At 42.8% G+C, this 20999-nt stretch overlaps 1 protein-coding gene and 1 long non-coding RNA gene across 2 annotated transcripts in view; both read left to right on the top strand.

Annotated features, from left to right (window-relative positions):
- Positions 1–19346, top strand: part of LOC307204306 — a 351053-nt gene extending 331707 nt beyond the window's left edge. Inside the window, exon 2 of the long non-coding RNA XR_013833569.1 lies at positions 18542–19346. This is a non-coding gene — a long non-coding RNA (uncharacterized lncRNA). The remainder of the gene's footprint in view (positions 1–18541) is intronic.
- On the top strand, positions 8368–19346 carry FAM98B (family with sequence similarity 98 member B). Its single transcript, XM_079955090.1, has 8 exons — positions 8368–8499; positions 11293–11441; positions 12475–12609; positions 13745–13929; positions 14931–15011; positions 15236–15352; positions 15977–16144; positions 16495–19346. The coding sequence occupies exons 1-8, from the start codon at positions 8435–8437 to the stop codon at positions 16792–16794; spliced, it is 1200 nt and encodes a 399-aa protein (XP_079811216.1). The 5' UTR covers positions 8368–8434; the 3' UTR covers positions 16795–19346.
- Positions 19347–20999: the final 1653 nt, after the last annotated feature.

Below are 20999 nucleotides of genomic sequence, written 5' to 3' on the forward strand. Positions count from 1 at the left end.
GAGCCCCAGTGTGTATTTCAGAGGATTTGGCAGAGACAGAGACATAGTCTAGGGAGCAAGCTCAGTCCACATGGTGTGCCGGCTGGGCCTTTGGGGCTTCACTGTTTCTCTGCATGTACTGACACTGTACTCTAGAACAAGAGTAGGCTGACTTCAGGCTTGTCACATCTTCTATGTTTTCATTTTTTTTACCAGAAGCCCAAATAAAGTCAGGTGCAAAAGACATACCATATTTTTCGCTCTATAAGATGCACCAGACCACAAGACACACCTAGTTTTTGGAGGAAGAAAACAAGAAAAAATATATTCTGAATCTCAGAAGTCAGAACAGCAAGAGGGATCGCTGAGCAGTGAAAGCAGCAATCCCTCTTGCTGTTCTGGCTTCTGGGATAGCTGCGCAGCCTGCATTCGCTCCATAAGACGCACACACATTTCCCCTTACTTTTTAGGAGGGAAAAAGTGAGTCTTATAGAGCAAAAAATACGGTACATACAGATGATACCCAGAATAGGATGATACCCAGAAAAAGGACGTGGGTGGCGCTGTGGGTTAAACCACAGAGCCTAGGGCTTGCCGATCAGAAGGTCGGCGGTTTGAATCCCCGTGACGGGGTGAGCTCCCATTGTTCGGTCCCTGCTCCTGTCCACCTAGCAATTTGAAAGCATGTCAAAGTACAAGTAGATAAATAGGTACCGCTCTGGCGGGAAGGTAAACGGTGTTTCCGTGTGCTGCTCTGGTTTGCCAGAAGCGGCCACATGACCCGGAAGCTGTACGCCGGCTCCCTCGGCCAATAAAGCGAGATGAGCGCCACAACCCCAGAGTCATCCCTGACTGGACCTAATGGACCTTTTTAAGTGCTTTCCTCAGGGAGGTTCATATGGCACCTTCATTATACATCTTTAGGCATCAGGTGAAAAGGTTTCTCTTCAGCCCAGGCCTTTGGCTAATTCATATTCTACAGCCTTTTAAATGTTTTTTTTTGGGGGGGGGTATTGTTTGGTTTGGTTTTGCTTTTATCCTGTATTTTTCTGTTGTGGACAGTCCTCAGATCTTCAGATGACTGGCAGTATATAAATTTAATTAATAATAGGCAGATCATTTTATTCATAATTGCACCACTTTTTCAGGTGTTTTCTTAAAGTCAGTTCCATCTCATTTCCACTCAATCCGCAACTTAATAGAAACAAACAAAATCTGCCTTCCAATATTAATTTAAATACTTATTTTAAAACAGAATTTCTCTTAAAACATGTATTTCTAAACACATGTTGGTATAAAGACCCAGCCCAAGACAAACAGTTGTTGATGCTATTCTTCTCAGAACAACATTTGCATTAAGGCTCAAGTGCAAATTTAAAAACAGCAACAACCCAGCAACATCAATTTAAATCATGTTGTGAACTGTTGGATGGTTCAGTAAAATGATTCACACCATATGGACCATTTTATTTTTAAAAGAAAAATGAGAAATAGTGGAAGGAGCATACACTGCACTTGGATGAGGTTGGCTACAGAGGAGGCCAATGTCACAGCATGTCTGCTTTTGTTTTATTTCAGTTGGTTAGGGATGAAGAACAGATAAGCTCCATACACTGAGCTAGTGGAACATAAGAGCACGATCCAACTTTTTAATCCTGTTGATTTCAGTGGGAAAGATGTAAAGTTGAAGCTAATCCATGTTTGTTAGACACACCCAAAAAGTTCCTTAGTACCGCTAATAAAATACAAAAATGGCCATTATTACTGTATTTTTCGCCCTATAGGACGCACTTTTTCCCCTCCAAAAATGAAGGGGAAATGTGTGTGCGTCCTATGGGGCGAATGCAGGCTTTCGCTGAAGCCTGGAGAGAGAGGGGTTGGTGCGCACCGACCCCTCTCCCTCTCCAGGCTTCAGGAAGCTCTGTGCAAGCCGTGGGAGCCCGCGGGAGTTCCCCCCAGGCTCCCACGGCTTGCGCAGAGCTGCCTGCACCCCGAAGCCCCAGCGCCCTGAGCAGTCGCGCCGGGGCTTCGGGTGGCTCTGCGCAAGCCGCGGGAGCCCTCCTCCGGCTTGTGCAGCGCTGCCTCTTATGCCGAAACCACGGCGCGCTGAGCAGTCGCACCGGGGCTTCGGGTAGCTCCGTGCAAGCCGCGGGAGGGCTCCCCCGGCTTGCGCAGAGCTGCCTGTTCTGGGGGCTGGGGTCGCGGGAAGCTTGGGCTTCCCCCGCCCCAGCCTCGCGCCTTGGGGGGGAAATAATTTTTTCCCCTTTATTTCCCCCCCAAAAAACTAGGTGCGCCTTATGGGCTGGTGCGCCCTATGGGGCGAAAAATACGGTATGTATCTATACAGTGGAACCTTGGTTTTCAAGCATCTCGGAAGTTGAACGTTTTGGTTTTCAAATGCTGAAAACCCAGAAGTAATTGCTTCCATTTTCGAAAGCACCTCAGAAGTCAAACAGCTTCTGAGGCGAGTTTCTCAATTTTCTCAACTGAGTTTGCTGACTGCCCATTGCGCCTCGGTTGTCGAAAATTTTGGAAGTCAAATGGTCTTCCGGAATGGATTACGTTCGACAACTGAGGTTCCACTGTATAAACTGTTTCAAATGCATCATTGAGACTATTCAACCATCCATCTCCTCAGGCACACCAACTTAGGCCCCACGCCATGGGTGTGCAGCCCATGCGTGCCATGATGTCATGACGCCACGTCTCAACACTGTGGCACGTGTGCGCACTACAACACAGTGGCGGTGACTGGGCCGGGGCCTGTGCCTCCGCCACGGGACCTCTGTTGGGGCCTGCTGTGGCTGCATCCCACGAACATGTCTGTGGCCGCATTGAGTCCCAACAAAGGCCCCACAACGGAGGCACAGGTCCCAGCCCTGTTGCTGCCATGATGCCGGAACACCAAAGGTAAGGCAGCAGGCACAGCAGCAGCAGGGTTGGAGGCCAGGCATCCACAGCAAATATTTTGTGCATGCCCAAGTCCCCAGGGCCTCCAGGAGTTGGTGCCAGTGCATCTCATTGTTGTTGGCATCTGTCTCTCGAGACAGTCAATGGAAGAGTGCATCAAAAGTCAAACTGTAGAGACCAATATGGGAGAGTCATGTTTTATTGCAGCTGGGGCAGATGAAGCTGTCCAGTTTCACTGGGGCAGATGCACCATGGCGTTTCTACTCTCCGTGCTCCTCCCGGCAATCCAGGAATTGCAGTTGTCTGCAGGGATTGCCACAAGGCAGGGTTAATGTTGGCAGCCTCCGTGTTACGTCTGCAGACATCTTTATAACACAGAGTTGGTATTTTCCCCACAGTACTCAGCAGGGAGATTCCGCAGTAGTTGTTACACAAAGGTGGCAGTCACCTTTGTCCATGTAAAGGGCCACAATTCTGGAGTTGTGTGTGTCTTGTGGCACTGTTTTCCAGCACTGCAAGAGAAGGCCATGGAGGTGCATCATGAGGGAGGAGATGAGTTCAGCTTTCAGAACTTCTGTTGGGATTCCATGCTGTTCCTGAACTTTGTTGTTGTTGTTTAGTTGTTTAGTCAAGTCCGACTCTTCGTGACCCCATGGACCAGAGCACCCCAGGCACTCCTGTCTTTCACTGACTCCCGCAGTTTGGTCAAACTCATGGTGGTAGCTTCGAGAACACTATCCAGCCATCTCGTCCTCTGTCGTCCCCTTCTCCTTGTGCCCTCCATCTTTCCCAACATCAGGGTCTTTTCCAGGGAGTCTTCTCTTCTCATGAGGTGTCCAAAATATTGGAGCTTCAGCTTCAGGATCTGTCCTTCCAGTGAGCACTCAGAGCTGATTTCCTTCAGAATGGAGAGGTTTAATCTTCTTGCAGTCCTGAACTTTACTACATGCCTAATAGTTGATGGCATTCTTCAAGGGAGGCAGGAATATCCAGCTCTTCCAAACAGGCGGAAAGCTGTCAGTTGCTGTGGCGAAGACCATGCTTTCTGCTGAGTACAGTTCTTGATAGTGCACCACCCATCACTTCATCTGCTTGCTGTGATCTGTGATTATCTTTCCAGACATGGTTTTCAGTGGGACAGTTTTTCTGACCATTGGTCCAAAGGCCATCTTCATGCTTTCGTACGTTTTGTGAGTGTTGCCGCTGTCAGCAGAGAGTTGAATGCTCTGACACAGCTTTAGCCAGCAGTCACTGGCACAATGTCTAGCAATCTGCTGGGCATCGTTCCTTGCCTTTCTCAGTGCAGCAAATGTCTTGTTTTCTGTGTGGCATTGTCAAAAAGGCTATTTTAGCCAACATCTTTCATGTCAAGTGATGCTATTAGAGAATCAGCTCAAAGTATAGATTTGGATCTCATATTAAGTCCTATGAGCCATCCTTTTCAAGGGTTTCTTGTGAACTCTTATTCTTTAAAAACTCTGGGCATTTAAAGAGAATTCAATTTAGAGAAAAATATTTTAAATGTGACTTTAAAAAGGGTAGGCATGAAATAGAACCTCATTAAGAACACCTTAATGTAACTCAATTAAATTTTTGTTGGTTAGTTGTTATTTTTACAATCTAACCACTAGCTTAAATTCTCTGGTCACCAACATATAATAAGAGATCTTCTATTTTTAGTTCATCTGTTTTTCTAACAATAAACCACCATGTGCTTTCAAAACTATCACCATCTTTTATATTTTGAAATTTATTAAATTGTTTTAAAAACTGAATAGGGCGACTGGGGGGTGCAATGCTTTTCCTGGAAGCAAGCCTCATGGAAATCAATGGGATTTACTTTTGAGTAAACATGCAAAGGATAGCAAAATTGTTTTTCAAGTTCTCCTTCTCTTCTCTTTGCTGCTAACACTGTGATGCCCTCCAGTGGCTGATAATTTTCTGCTCCGTACTATACAGAGAATTATTTAAACAGAAATAAATCATGGAAAGACTTCAGTGATTTGCCCGTGGCGAGTTCAGCCCATATGTGATCTGGATAGTTGTTCAGATTGCATAACCAGTCATTTTATCAGCTTCCCTCAAAAATATAATAAAAGTATTAATCATCTCAGGCTTATTACTAAGATGTATAATACCATAAAGACAATGAGAAACAAAACACCTATTTGACCTGTTCTTTTATAGAGTGGAAAGAGAGTTGTTCAGACCTGCATTCCAAGAGGTGTTAAGCTTAATCAGAGATCAAATACAAAACATGCCACTGCGATGATACCTACTCATCAGGCTTTTGACAAGACAGTTTCCTGTGACAGCTTAATCTGCAACATAATCTAACAACAAATTAAATGTACCCTGCAGAACTAATATACTCCAACCTATCTTTATAACCTGAAAGCTTTGATATTTTTTAAAATAGCCTTGGGGTCGTGAAGAGTTAGCATGTTCCATCACGCTAATTAAAATGATGTTTAAGTATAGGAAACTCAATCAGGGATTTACCACCTTCAAAGAGAGGGAAAGCACTATATTCTTCAGAACTTCAATGGCTCATGCCTTAAACATAGTTGTGGTCTGATGGAAGTCTCTCATACAAACACAGTCACCAACAGACAATAGCTTTCAGAGAGACAATATTGTATTTCAGGGGTGAGGAACCTTTTTCTGCAAAAGGGAGCCACAATTCTGGGGTCTGCATTACACTGTTGACTCATGTTCTGCTCATGGATCATTTCCACAACTAGTAGGTGTCCCCCATCTTATATTTTTGCAGCTGGGTCCTCCTGCCTAAGTGTAGAAACTTTGACCTGTTCCTCTTTAGCTACAGAAATTCATTTGATTAGTTTTGGCCCAGTTCGTTATTGCCCCTTTAGACAGAAAATGAATCAAGTTCTAGGCTTTTGCCTCTCTCCCCCAATACCTTGCTATTCAAGTATATTATCCATTTTTTAAGAGAATGTGCTTGTTTTTCTTTAAGCAAACATTCTTATTCACATATCCACCGATATACACGTAACCACACTTAAGAACATTTGTTTAACCTTTCCCAAAGAGGCTAATGTTGAATGGGGAAAACGGAAGATTTTAGGCTGCAGTTCCGTGCCTATTTATCTGGAAGTGTTATTCTTATTTCTGTTTTTAATTGAATTTATATACTGCCCTATACTCACAGGTCTCAGGGAGGTTCGCAGAATAAAATCAAAACATAAAACCACAAAATACATAATCAAAATAAAAACAACCCAATAACACCTCCCCCCCCCAAAAAAAAACCCAGCACATTTTAAAGGGCACAGGATGTCAATCAAAACAACCAAAGGCCTGGTTAAAAAGAAACATTTTTATGCCCTTGCTTTGAACTCAACAGGAACGACTTTAGATGACACTGGCAGTCATCTCTGAGAATTCCTGGAGAACAGGCGAAGTCCCGGCAGACTGGAGGAGGCAAATGTTGTCCCTATTTTCAAAAAGGGGAAAAGAGAGGACCCAAATAATTACTGCCCAGTCAGTCTGACATCAATACCAGTGAAGATTCTGGAGCAGATCATTAAGCAAACAGTCTGTGAGCACCTAGAAAGGAATGCTGTGATCACCAATAGTCAGCATGGATTTCTGAAAAATAAGTCATGTCAGACTAACCTGATCTCGTTTTTTGACAGAATTACAAGCCTGGTAGATGAAGGGAATGCAGTGGATGTAGCCTACCTTGATTTCAGCAAGGTATTTGACAAGGTGCCCCATGATATTCTTGTAAAGAAGCTGGTAAAATGCGGACTTGACTATGCTACCACTCAGTGGATTTGTAACTGGCTGACTGACCAAACCCAAAGGGTGCTCATCAATGGTTCCTCTTCATCCTGGAGAAGAGTGACTAGTGGGGTGCCACAGAGTTCTGCCTTGGGCCCGGTCTTATTCAACATCTTTATCAACGACTTGGATGATGGACTCAAGGGCATCCTGATCAAATTTGCAGATGACACCAAACTGGGAGGGGTGGCTAACACCCCAGAGGACAGGATCACACTTCAAAACGACCTTGACAGATTAGAGAACTGGGCCAAAACAAACAAGATGAATTTTAACAGGGAGAAATGTAAAGTATTGCACTTGGGCAAAAAAAAAAAAGAGAGGCACAAATACAAGATGGGTGACACCTGGCTTGAGAGCAGTACATGTGAAAAGGATCTAGGAGTCTTGGTTGACCACAAACTTGACATGAGCCAACAGTGTGACGCGGCAGCTAAAAAAGCCAATGCAATTCTGAGCTGCATCAATAGGAGTATAGCATCTAGATCAAGGGAAGTAATAGTGCCACTGTATTCTGCTCTGGTCAGACCTCACCTGGAGTACTGTGTCCAGTTCTGGGCACCACAGTTCAAGAAGGACACTGACAAACTGGAACGTGTCCAGAGGAGGGCAACCAAAATGGTCAAAGGCCTGGAAACGATGCCTTATGAGGAACAGCTAAGGAAGCTGGGCATGTTTAGCCTGGAGAAGAGGAGGTTAAGGGGTGATATGATAGCCACGTTCAAATATATAAAAGGATGTCACAAAGAGGAGGGAGAAAGGTTGTTTTCTGCTGCTCCAGAGAAGCGGACACGGAGCAATGGTTCCAAACTACAAGAAAGAAGATTCCACCTAAACATTAGGAAGAACTTCCTGACAGTAAGAGCTGTTCGACAGTGGAATTTGCTGCCAAGGAGTCTCCTCTGGAGGTCTTTAAGCAGAGGCTTGACAACCGTATGTCAGGAGTGCTCTGATGGTGTTTCCTGCTTGGCAGGGGGTTGGACTCGATGGCCCTTGTGGTCTCTTCCAACTCTTTGATTCTATGATTCTAGATGCGTGTCGCATCGGGGCAACAGGCAAATGTTAGGCATTGGCAGGGCTGGATTTAGGTTTGATGAGGCCCTCACATACTGGAGGTAATGGGGCCCTTTATATGTTCAGCTGTCCTTTGCCAACAACAAATTGTCACTCTTTTTTGTGATGAATATATGCTATATGGTAATTTATGGACCTAATAGGTATCTAAAGTCATTTGCCACTGTTGCTGTATGTAGGTTTTATTTTATTTGTTTTCTATCTTATATTTTGAAAATGTACAATCCAGCAGTTTTTTTCCCTTTTCATTTTTTGGGGGCCCCCAAGAGAGTAGGGCCCTAAGCTATAGCTTGTTTAGCTTATACGTAAATCCGGCACTGGTGGGGATATAAAAAACTGAAGCGAGCAGGCTTTGCAGGGAAGTTTGCACGCTCTGGTTGAGAAGCTGAGCTGACTCCGCCTAATCTAAGGCGGCTCTCTGAACAGATTCCGTGCTGCTGCTGATTATGCGGAATATCATGCACACCCGAATGTGCATGTCTCTTCTTTTCTCCCTTTTCCAAATTCCTAGCAACGGTGCCGATTTATGGGGGTTAATCTGTAAGGACGCTTGAACTGCAAGGAGGAACCAAATGGCTGGGCAGCGGGAGGGTAGCCGAGCCCCTCTGAGCGGCGCGCCGGATGGCGGGCGTTCTCGGGGGCGGGGCCGAGGCTGCTGCGGGCAATGAAGGCACCGGCGCAGGATCTGAAAATGGAGTGCGACATCCTGGACGCGCTGGAGGCTCTGGGGTGAGCGGGACGAAGGCGACGCGGCGGAGCTCGGGGCGAGGAAGTTGGGGTACCGCTGCAGAGAGGTGGTTCGGGAAGGCCGGCTGGAGAGGAGGGCCGCTCGGGGATGCGCATGCAATCCGGTTCAAATCAAGGCACCCCTTTTAAATACTCGCCGCCAGTGCCTTCGCTCCCTCTGAAATCCCGGGGTTCCCCTTGGCCTCCCCTTTGACCCACGTGTGCGTGGGAGAATTGTTCGTGGACCAAGTGCGGTATTTGCGCGCGCGCGCGCGCGACACGCTTCCAAAAATCTGCTGCTCTGATTCTGCTGGTCAAAGACTGGGAGAGAAATCAAAACTGTTTGTTGTGAATACAGGTTTAAAAAAGAAAACAAAGACCTCCGGGTATCGGGGGGTATATAAATTAAAATAATAATAATAATAATAAACAAATAATATCCAAGTCTTAATGAATAATAATAGGTAGACATTTGTTTCTCAACTTCGCAGTGTCATGTGTTTAACAGGCACATAGTCTTGATTGCTCACTGAGTACCAACTGCTGAGTCCGCTCTGTTGCAGCAGTATTTATCGCTTCCAAATGTGCTAATTTGATTAGTTGAATAGGAGTGCTCCCGCTTTGAGCAAAGAACTTTGGTAATACATGCAAAATACATGCATTATTTATTTACTTTTTAAAAAAGAATAGCTGGAAGTTAGGTTGGTAGAATACCATAGTAGTCTTGCAATAATTGAAAGTAAGAATCAGTGGGTACAAATGATTATATACTGATGTCCCACTGGCAGCCCAGTCCTAACATGATCACAAGGAAGCAAGCTCTGTGGTTTCAGTGTCACAGCTTCCAAGTAAGGTTGCTTAGTTATTGCAGCCTTAAACTTATTTAACTGCCCTGGCTTGCGCTTTCTTGATGGGGAAGAAAATGTACATATTGAGATGGAAGAACCCCCAGGTTTTATAGTTTGCCATGTATGCTACCATATTCCAGGGACTTTTTATCTTCTTCATGCCCCATGTGTGGTGTCCCTGAATGAGAAATTGGCATGTGGCAAAACTAGACTAAAAATGAGATTCCATCCAACAAGTATTGGAGAAGTGTGTAAAAAATTTTTTAAAAGGCACAATGCAGTGAGGCTAGGATTATCGGCAGGGTGTAGGTCAAATGTTGCAACTGTAAACTCTTATCATGTGCTTGTATTTCACAGATGGGAGTTTTAAATGAATTTTTGTATTTCATTCTTAGTTACATAAAATGTTGCTTTCTTTTTATTGATTTCACACACACAGCAGCACAATACTGCATGCTGGTTACGAACTTAATTCATTCTGGAGGTCTGTTCTTAACCTGAAACTGTTCTTAACCTGAGGTACCACTTTAGCTAATGGGGCCTCCTGCTGCCATGGCACCGCCGCCGCACGATTTCTGTTCTTATCCTGAGGTAAAGTTCTCAGCCTGAGGTTAGCGGAGTGTGTAACCCGAAGCATTTGTAACCCGAGGGTGTTTGTAACCCAAGGGACCACTGTACTGTACTCGCTTGCTTCTGTATGGAGTAGCAGGTGAATCAGAAGTTCACATGTATCCAGTAATGTTATAGGTGCTTGTTACAGTTCAAGCTTTTATGAACATCCTGGAAAGTTCATAGCAAAAGCCCATCTGGTCCTGCATCCTGTTTTTACAGCGGCCAACCAGATGGAAAGCCCACAGGTTCCCCAATTTTGCTCTCCAGCAACAACTAGTCAAATGCATATTGCCTTTGATATTTGAAGTACTACATAGTCTGTATGATGCATTTAGAATAACCTAGGTGTACGCCTTGGAATGCAACGTGCGAAGTTACGCTTGGCATTTGATACAGTTATTGGCAACATGTTGAAACATTGCTGACCATTCTCTAAAAATGATAGTACAAAAACTGCCATGGGATTTCCATCCATTTACAGTAACAAATTTACAAACTTGTAGTTGGCTTTTAAAAAAAACTGCCCCTGATTAATCAGGCAGAAGATTTTGATTTTTTAAATTATTTGAATACAGTGTGCATATAAATGCATGTTAAAAGAGGCATTCTCATTTCTCACACACAGGAGGAATGGTTACAGATAGGTAGCCGTGTTGGTCTGCCATAGTCAAAACAAAAAAAATTCCTTCCAGTAGCACCTTAAAGACCAACTAAGTTAGTTCTTGGTATGAGCTTTCGTGTGCATGCACACTTCTTCAGATACAGGAGGAATGGTTCTTCTAAGATGAAAGCATATTCTTCCCAAATAGTTTTATCCCATATGTGAATTTATTTGGTAGATTAAAACTCATATAATCAACATTTGGTTGCAGCCTTAATAAATAATAGAAATAATGGTTTAATTCATTTCTGTGGAGTCAAGAGATGGAAGGAACAAATGACATAATGGTAAGAAGTAAAGTTGTTCCCCACCCCCCAGCCAAAAAACCCCCAGCCAATTCTTTTGTTACTACAAAAAATAATGTTGAGAGGTGTAATTTTACATTAGGCACTCCTCTGCATATTGTACAGATTTGTTGTCGCTAAAACATATCCATATTGAAGTTCTGTTTGCCTTAAACATTTTTAAAATGGGTAAACAAAAAGAGTTATTTTTGATTCACAACCACTTTAATTGCACACACTGAACTATCCAACAATAATACACTCTTACTTTTCAATAAAGGAATATTTGTGAATGACTGAATAAATTCCACAGTGAAACATTTTTTCTACTTTTAAATTTTAATTCCTGTACTTAGGTCATATGTTTTGTGTTCTGTATTTTGCTCCCCAGGTACAAAGGCCCTCTTTTGGATGAAGATGCCCTTAATAAAGCAGCTGAGAGTGGTCTGGCTTCACAAGACTTCTGCGATCTTTGTGTTTGGTTAAGTTCCCAAATACAGCCGTTGTGTGACTTGGAAGAAAGCATCTCCTCAACAGCTGGTAATTTGACATGATTTTAATCTGTTGGAATCTTGTTTGTGTGTTTGTCATAGTTTTCCATTTTGTAATTTATCTATAAACATCTCATGAATGTTTCACTTTGGAAATAAATTTGTTGTGGAGATAATTGAAGTGATTTTTGACATTCTGCTGTGATATTAACATGATTAATGAAGAAAAGTAGTGATGTTTCTACAGTCTTTCTAACCTGGGGAACTGGATGTATTATCGAAGGGGGGAAATTGTGTTTGTTTTGTCACCTGACTGAACAGATCATGCACTCAAAAAAATTAAGAGGATTCTTTTATATTGGTGAACATGACCCTAAAACCTTCATTGCTTGAACCGAAACTCAAACACAAGCACTTTAAAACAGGAAAGGTACCTGACTTCGCCCTACAAAGGCAGAAAAAAAGAGACCCTAGCCTTTTTCAGGTGTAATGAATGGAATGCAGAAAAGGTATCACATGTGAGTTGAGGCAGTGGAGAGAAACATATTAGCTACACACACACAGTGTCGATTTCAGTTGCCTTCTAGCTTGTGAAACTCTGCAGAGCTGGGAGCCTCTTGTATGCAGCCAGGAGCAGCGAGGAATGAAGCGCCTTATATTTTTCTTGTTTTCCTTTCCCCCCTCCAATTTTAAAGGTGTGGCTTATTTTCAGGTGCGGTTTATATTCAGGCCAATACGGTAATGGGTTTATACTTGTTGTTCTTTGCTGCTGCAAAATACAAAATACCCTGCACAAAAATAAATTCAAGTTGTGTTTCTCTGCCATTCATTCTGTCTTTTTGTTGGACTGACTTAATTCTGGAGGATATGATATTAGTTCAGAGCATCACATTATTCTGATTTTTAAAATTAGTTTTTTTCAGCAAAATGTTACCTAAAAATCTTAAGAGCAATTTGTATGATATTTTTTTCTGAATTAGTTCACCTGGTTCCCAACTATTTTTTTAAGCACCAGAGCTGGAATCTGATACGAGGGTTTTTTAAGTGTATGACACTTTCTTCCCCTATATGTTCTGTTAAAGGTGGTGAAGACGTTGAAAGTTTACAGCTTGAGATGAGTGGCTTTTTAAAAGAGCTGGCTTGTCCATATTCAACACTTGTGTCTGGAGAAATTAAAGAGCGGTTAAAAAAGAAAGAAGATTGTCTTAAAGTCCTATGTAAGTTACCAGAGTCTTTCTGTTTGCAGTTTTACAGGTGACTGTTTTGTTTCACGCAGCATTCTGGAGACAGAAAAGGCCCACTTTTTCTGGCCTTGTACAGCCTACATCCAGTCTTATGCATTGCAGTAGCCGCATGGCAGCCGAGAATAATATTTGAAACCCGGGTACAATAGTTTACAACTGAACAAAAAAAGGTCCACTTTATGCTGCCATATAATCTGCCTGTCAGGAAGTCACAGGGCTGGTTTCCACTGCTGACATCTACCCCATTACATTTCTGCATTTATAACTGGGCAGAGAATGGTTTGTGTGACCTGGGCTCTGTTTGAAATCAGGCATACATTATTTCTAGACCAGATGCTCCTTTCAAGAGTGCAGCCTGGTTCTTGCTAATCTTTCTCCAAGTAATTGCGACAGGATTGGTCAGTATGAACCAACCAACAGATTATTTTCTCTAAGGGGGAAAAGGGGGCTCTCTCTAGATGTGGATTTCCTAACACGTCATTAAATTATTGACTGATAATCTGAAAAGGAAGTTTATATCAAAATATATTTCAGATGCATTTTTTATCGTTCATTTTTACTTAAAACATTATTATGTGCAACAGTTGTAGCAAGGGTGTGGAACCCAGGAACCAAATTCAGTTCTTCAGCCCTCTGCTTGTTCCCTGGGACGCTTCCCAGGCCCCGCCCCTCACTGTCCCTGCCCTCAAGTGCTTTTGCTGGCCCTAATGTGTCATTGGATTGAAACAATGCCTCTTGCTTGCCTGGATAGAAATGGGAGGAAGGGGAGATCTCTGACTTTTGCATGGCAGTGCAGCAAGCAGCATTCCAAAGGCCAGGCTCCACCCATCTGTGGCTCCACCCACTTTTGCCTATGGTCCTGCCAACCAATGGCATGTGGCCCCTGCAAGGTTGCTCACTGCCTGGTCTCTGTAGCCCTTGGGCTGAAAAAGTCATAACACTGACATGGCTTTTAAATTCTTTTCCATTTTTTCTTCGCATCTTGTTTAATTTTCATATTTACATCCTCATCCAGTTCTGACCAGAGAGCATTAATCTTACTGGTTTGCTTGTTGAAACACATTCACAGATCCTTCTCTAGCTTTTACGTATCTCCCCCCCCCCCCAGTATTTTTAAGCACAGAACTTCAGGCTTTGCAGATACTGAAATTGAAAGAACGTAAAAGTTCTCATTTGATGAAGAATAATGACTTCCACCAAGAAATCCAAATGATCTGCGACGTCCTGGGTCTACCAAAGTCATCACCTTCATCTTCTGATATTCCGGTCTTATTAAGCAATATAGAGTCAAAGGTACAGTGTGTATTTTCTACATTTGAGTGCCATAAGTATTAGTTTTGTACAGCTGCACAGCCCCAGTCCCCTGTAAAAAATCAACAACCAAGGAGTCAAAAGGGCATTCTCAGGGTGACAGGCAGATAGGTTACCTGCTTAGGAGCTTTTTTTCAGTGGGAACTCACTAGAACTCCGTTCCAAGACCTTTCAGGTGAGTTCTGGCACCTCTCAGGTGGGCACCGTTGCCATTCTAAAACAGAGGGAGGCGCTCATGGTGAGTTCTGACACCCCCTTTTCTAGAAGTATGGCACAGCTAGTAGTTGCTCTGAAATGCCCTATGTTTTTGTTCAACTGGAAAGAATTATGGCATCAGGGAAAGCCTGCATAGTTGTTTCCCATAGAGCCCCACCTTGGGCAAAAGATTCGTGCATTGCAGGGACTTGGACTACATGATCTTCATGGTCCCTTCCAACTCTACAGTTCTGTGATTCTATTATTCCCCCCCTCACCCTCAGGTGTGGATGGTAGCGATGGAGCCTGCATTGGTAAGGACAGCCATACAACCCCTTTTCCTCATTAGATGTCCCTTCATGTGTGAAGAAATCTGCACAGGAACCCAGAAAGAAGTCTGGATGACTGTAGCAGCTCTTATGTGTGGTAGCTGTTTTGCCTGCCCTTTGACCCTCTCCACGCTGCTGTCCCCTTGCTTACTCTGGCTGCAGCACCTAGCATCTTCTCACAGCAGCAGCTGAAGAAGAAAGGTAGTGTTTCACTCCTAAGTGAACCAGCCAGGGAACACGGCAATCTTCCATACTTGGGCACAGGCAGGAGGAGTCAGTCATGTGGTGAGGGGGAAGAAGCATCTGGCCTGCCTGTGTGAATCATCTCATAAGATGACATTGAGAGAAAGGATCCAATTGTCTTTGTGGAAATTCTATTGTACTTTAGTGTCACTATGTAGATACACGGGATTCTTGTAATTGGTTTTATATAAATATATGTATCTTTTACTTTTTCAGGTTAAGGACATTTTATCAAAAATGCCAAACACTTATGTGGGCAAATCTCTGCTTAAAACTCCTTTGAATGCAGATCAAATGGTAAAAATTAAGTTTTTTCACTTTTATATTCAATACCTGCTGAAATTGATTGTGGCTTTTTGCTTTTCTGTCTTTATTTGGATCAAAAGTGAATGCATTCTTCTATGATTTTTGACATAAAAGAAGAAATTTGTAGCACCTGCAGTTGAAAAGTGTTGTGACTATTTAAAGTATTTTCTGTATTTTAGACTGCTATTGAACTGTTTTGTGCTCCAATGCCATAGGGAAGGTTGGAAAAAATAAACGAGACTCTTCTCAGTGAATATGAATGCCGTCGTCGTATGTTAATGAAGCGCTTAGACGTAACTGTACAGTCCTTTGGTTGGTCCGATAGAGCAAAGGTAAACATGTTTTATCAACTTCCTGGTAGCCAACTCTCCTGTGGTTCCATAAGCATTTAATTGATGATGCACAATTTGTTAATATAACAGTTTTATATTGTAAATACTAGAGAGAATCCTAGTTACTGGTTTCTCTCTACATTCAAGGGCATAGTGGGGTTTTTTTTAAAAAAAGGGATTGTATTAGATATTTTTCTGTTAAAAATACTAGTTCAAAGGTATACATATAGCCAAGAACTATGTGTGCAACTGCAGTTTCTTTGAAATTCCTTCTGCATGAGTGCTGGCAGCTGAAGAGGCAAGCTGCTGCTTAAACTGAAAACTGGCTTGCAACTTTGGCAGTGGGAGCTATGAAGCAAAAACAACACCACCTTAAAATAAAGCTCTGAATGCATTTATGATTCATTTTACCTCCTAACTGCAACCTTCCTCATCTATAGCATTACTCAAATAGCGACAAATGTTGTTAAGGCGTTCGGCCAGCTGTTCCTCTTGTTGCAAGGACCTTATGTGATACTAGACTGCAAAAAGGAACACATGGCATATTGGACATAACTTAAAGTGCTCCCCGCTTTTGTTTTAATATTTCTGCAACTCTGCAATATGTCTACATTTATTTTTAAGGTGAAAACAGATGATATTGCAAGGATTTATCAACCCAAACGTTATGGACTCTCTCCTAAATCAACTATTTCATTAGCCCATCTTCTAGCAGCTCGTGAAGACTTGTCGAAGATCATAAGAACAAGCAGTGGATCGTCACGAGAAAAGACCGTTTGCTCTATCAATAAGGTAGAATTTCCCCCTCATGCAAGATGAGCTTTAGGAGCTTTCTTGAGCTGACCCAACCATTCATAATACGCCAGTGCTTGTAAACATGTCTAATGTGTGAAGTGCTTAATAGCTGAATGTCTTCCTGGTAATCTAATGAGGTTGGTAACTGTGCACTGAGGAATCTGAATTCCTCTGGGATTATTATTATTATTGGATTATTTATTAAATTTGTATACCACCCCTATACCTGTAGATCTCAGGGCGTTGATAGGAGAGCATCCCCTGGAAGCCCCATGTGCTCAGTGATGGGGGAAATATGGAATAGAAATGTACTAAAATAAAATCTTAAAACTTTGCTTCCATTGCAGGTCTTGATGGGAAGAGTACCAGATCGTGGAGGCAGACCAACAGAAATTGACCCACCACCACCTGAAATGCCCCCTTGGCAGAAGAGACAAGATGGTGGTGGTAGAGGGGGAAGAGGAGGAGGTCGAGGAGGAGGGGGTGGCTGGGGGGGAGGGGGTGGTGGTAGAGGAGGAGGAGGGGGTGGAGGTTGGAGAGGAGGGGGAGGGGGTTTTCAAGGGAGGGGAGGAGGCTACAGTGGGAGAGGTGGGTATGGTGAGTCATATGGTGGAAGGGGAGGGGGAGGAGCCTACAGGAGATACTGATACCACTAAATGTTAACTGACACAAACTGTTCATTGGGAGTCTGGGATAAATTGTAGCTGACTTTGCAGCATGATGTTTGAATTATGTTGGTCATGCTTTTTTGAAAATTACAATATTCGGTTCCCTATAAATCACTTTGCTCATGATAGCTTTCCTCCACATGCAACTTCCTTTTATGAGCTTGCATGTACGTGTGTGCATTTGTCAGACGTGATGATCTATATGTGGTCTAAAACCATGGTTAGCAGGGAGTTCCTGTATGCAGCGTCTGTGAGAGACTGTGAGCCCAGAGAACATGCAAGGTTTTCTGTATAGAAGTGATATCTACGTAGAAAATGTTCCATGTGCGCAATGGCCTTAAATGTTTTAAGTGTAAAATAGCGGTTAAAGAAGCAAGTGGATTTTTTGACTCTGGGATCTGGATTTTTATGTAATAAGAGAAGCTTCGGAAACATGAGCATTAACAAAATAAAACAGAATATAAAATTAAAATTGATTTTCTTTGTAAGTTTTCAAATTGCAGTGATTCCCTCAAACGTGGGAAGCATTGTATATTAGATTTGGCCTCCAATTTCTTCAAAATGTTTATGAAAAATGTAGGAATGTATACTAGCTGTAATGTTATCGGATTCAAAATTAAAACTGCAGGAGGTTTCCATGAAAATGCTGGGGGGATGCAAGTCTGTATTTTTTTTTGCAGTGACGATAATTGGAGGTCTGCATTTTTTGGTTGGCCTTGCTAGCCAAGCCAAAAATTGTGATTGCCAGACTATTTCTGCTTGCCAGCTGGCTGGCTGCAAGCAAACACCTTCTCCCAACAGCAAAAAAAGATTGCTCCTTTCCTGTAGGAAACACTGGAGGAAAGTATTCCAGCTTCACCTGTTGCATGGCCAAGTCTCTCTGCTGAGTAGCTGCTGAAGGTTTCTTCATCTCCTGACTTCTCTTTCCTGTGAGAAAGAAAGGGGGATAGTGCAAGCTTCTGCTGATGCTTGACGGTGCGGCACAGAGACCCACCACTGAGCAGCGGCTGCAGGTAACTCCCCCCTCTCTTCTCTTCTCTGCAAGAACATGGGGCCTCTTGCTCCAAACTTTCCTCCTAACCTTGTAGCTGAGGAGGACTCAGGGAGCACAGCAAAACTGCTGGGAGGATACCCACCAACTCTTACTGCTTCTAAGTTGAAAGGAAGGGTTTACACACCACTTGATGTGGTGAGCATAATTGCCAATGCCATAGCCCAATATGGAAAAGACAAAATTCCAAACATCAGGAGTTCCATAAAATTGACCTATACCATGAACTTACAATAAAACTAACTGGTCCCCAGTGTGTTCTACCAGAGTTGGCTGTTGAGAAGGAAGGAAAAGATGTGTGCGCATGGGCCTAGAAATGTTGTCCTTGCAACTTTCCCCTCCCACCTGATGTCATTCTTACATCATCCTCGCTTCCTAATAAGTAAGCACAGGGGCTGGAAATATTTGACAAAGCTAACCACTAGAGCAAGCAGAAGAATAGGACAGTGGAACCTCGGTTTTCGAGCATCTTGGGAACCGAACGATTTGGAACCCAAACGCCGAAACCCAGTAGTAGTTGCTTCCGTTTTCAAACACGCCTCGGAAGTCGAACGGCTTCTGAGGCGTGTTTCTCCGTTTTTTCAATGGATTTTGCTGACCGCCCATTGATCCTTGGTTTTTGGATATTTCGGAAGTCGAACAGTCTTCCGGAATGGGTTGCGTTCGAAAACCAAGGTTCCACTGTTGGGGCCTCTTTCCTGCATTTCTTTCCCTGGGAGAAAAACGAGTTTTTGTCCTCCTTCCTTGTATACAGAGTTACGTACACACATATCCTAAGCTCAATCTAGCTGTTAGATAGTACAGAGTTAGTGTTTTTAGTTAGCTATATATGGAGAGCAGGTTATACAACTATCCCCAGCTAGAAGGAAAAAAAGCAAAGAGTGGAATATTACAAATATTCTCTCTGCCCAAGCATGATCAGCTTGCCAGATGGAGCCACCCCCTCTCCTCCCCTACATGCTGTTCTGGGGTTCTGTGAGCCAGAGGTTGGGGAAAGCCTGAAAGTCTTTGCACAGGGCTTCCCTTGACAGCATTCATTAAGTAAATTCCACCCTAAGGCATCTATCTACCCTGTTTTTTAAAATGTAAACTAATTTTTTTTTTAACATTCCTTACCCTTTGCAAATCACAATATATTTCAAAACGGTAAATTACTGGCAGTTTTGATCCCTATACAGGTGTGTCTTGTCAACCTAAAAAAAAATGCAATAAATTAAACTTGCTTGATTTTTGAACGTTTCTATAAATCGGTTTTTTGTACGTTTTAAACCTGAACTGTATTTTGTGAAACACATTTTCTGTAAATAGTTTTGTGTTAAGAGCAATTCCATTTATGTTTGAACACTTTCCTTTTAAAAATGCTTGTGGACATAGTGAAAACCTTGTGCTTTTTGACAACCAACTGGAGAGTATTTTGTGTTTAAGAAATAGGTTGTTTACACCTGTGAGCACTGAGAAATAAAGTACTGTAAAGCTGTCATCAATGTAGCTTTTTGTACATTGAATACTACTGGCTAGCTACAGTATGCAAGAGGGACAGGCCTGTGATCAGGAACCAGCAGTATGGGGATTGGCAGTGGCAATGGTGCTTGAAATTAAATAACATAATGTGGTAGATCAGGCCAACTTCTATTTTTCTTCAATCTTTATGCAAGCTTTTCTGGAACATTGCATCATAAGCAGTGTTTTCCCATGTCTCCCTTCACAGCTGGCAATTGCACGCACGCACACAAACACACACACACCCCTAGTTCTCCAGGAAGGGACAGTCATAGCTCAGTGGTAGAACATCAGCTTTGCATGCAGAATGTGCAAATGTAGAGTGGCCATGGTCAATTTTTGCATTGAGCCCTAGAAGATGTGGCCCCTCAGGCTGAAAAAGATGCCTCATCTGGTAAGAATACAAGAGCCTTTCAGGATCATGCCAAAAGCTAGAGGCCTATAAGAATCTCATAAGCATTTGTGAGTCTCAGCAACTGATATTTGGAGGCAGAACATATCCACTGACATCCTTATCCCCCATGAATTAGTTTATTCCTCTTTTGTTGTTGTTTAGTCGTTTAGTTGTGTCCGACTCTTCGTGACCCCATGGACCAGAGCACGCCAGGCACTTCTGTCTTCCACTGCCTCCCGCAGTTTGGTCAGACTCATGCTGGTAGCTTCGAGAACACTATCCAACCATCTCGTCCTCTGTCGTCCCCTTCTCCTTGTGCCCTCCATCTTTCCCAACATTAGGGTCTTTTCCAGGGAGTCTTCTCTTCTCATGAGGTGTCCAAAGTATTGGAGCCTCAGCTTCACGATCTGTCCTTCCAGTGAGCACTCAGGGCTGATTTCCTTCAGAATGGAGAGGTTTGATCTTCTTGCAGTCCATGGGACTCTCAAGAGTCTCCTCCAGCACCTAATTCAAAAGCATCAATTCTTCGGCGATCAGCCTTCTTTATGGTCCAGCTCTCACTTCCATACATCACTACTGGGAAACCCATAGCTTTTACTATACGGACCTTTGTTGGCAAGGTGATGTCTCTGCTTTTTAAGATGCTGTCTAGGTTTGTTGTTGCTTTTCTCCCAAGAAGCAAGCGTCTTTTAATTTTGTGGCTGCTGTCACCATCTGCAGTGATTCCTCTTTTAAAGCTATACAAATTGGCGGCCATCACTACAACTTGTGGCAGCAAATTCACTCATTTGCCTATGCACTGTGTGGAGGTGCTTTCTTTTGTCTTCTCTGAACCTTCCAACATTCAGCTTCATTAGATGGCTCCAGTTTCCAGCGTTATGAGAAAAGAAGGAAGACTTTTTATCCATTTTGCCCATGTGATGCATAATCAGGAGTTTGAAGTAAATTACCGGGAGAAAGCAAAAGTTAAAAAGGCAGATCAAGAAATTCAGCTATACATAATACAAAAAAAGAAGATAAAAAAAAAGACTAATGTACATAACAAATTTAGGTACATAATTTAAATACACAAACTGAATTTCTTTTTTAATTTTTTTTTTGTGTGTGTATGTTGTAAAAGAAACTCAATAAAAAGAATTTTTTTTTTTTAAAAAAAAGGCAGATCAAGAGATTATCATAATTCACCTGAAGCTTGGTTCTCTTACAAATGTGATCTACGTACAGACCGCTGTTAGTTAT

Source organism: Podarcis cretensis (genome assembly GCF_951804945.1).
Source record: "Podarcis cretensis genome assembly, chromosome: 1".
NCBI classification, from domain to species: domain Eukaryota; kingdom Metazoa; phylum Chordata; class Lepidosauria; order Squamata; family Lacertidae; genus Podarcis; species Podarcis cretensis.

Bases quoted from the DNA above. Each gene is read 5' to 3' on its own strand.
- FAM98B (XM_079955090.1), top strand. From the start codon at position 8,435: ATGAAGGCACCGGCGCAGGATCTGAAAATGGAGTGCGACATCCTGGAC. The intron at 8,500-11,292 runs GTGAGCGGGACG...TTTGCTCCCCAG, and splicing joins GACGCGCTGGAGGCTCTGGG to GTACAAAGGCCCTCTTTTGG. The intron at 16,145-16,494 runs GTAGAATTTCCC...CTTCCATTGCAG, and splicing joins CCGTTTGCTCTATCAATAAG to GTCTTGATGGGAAGAGTACC.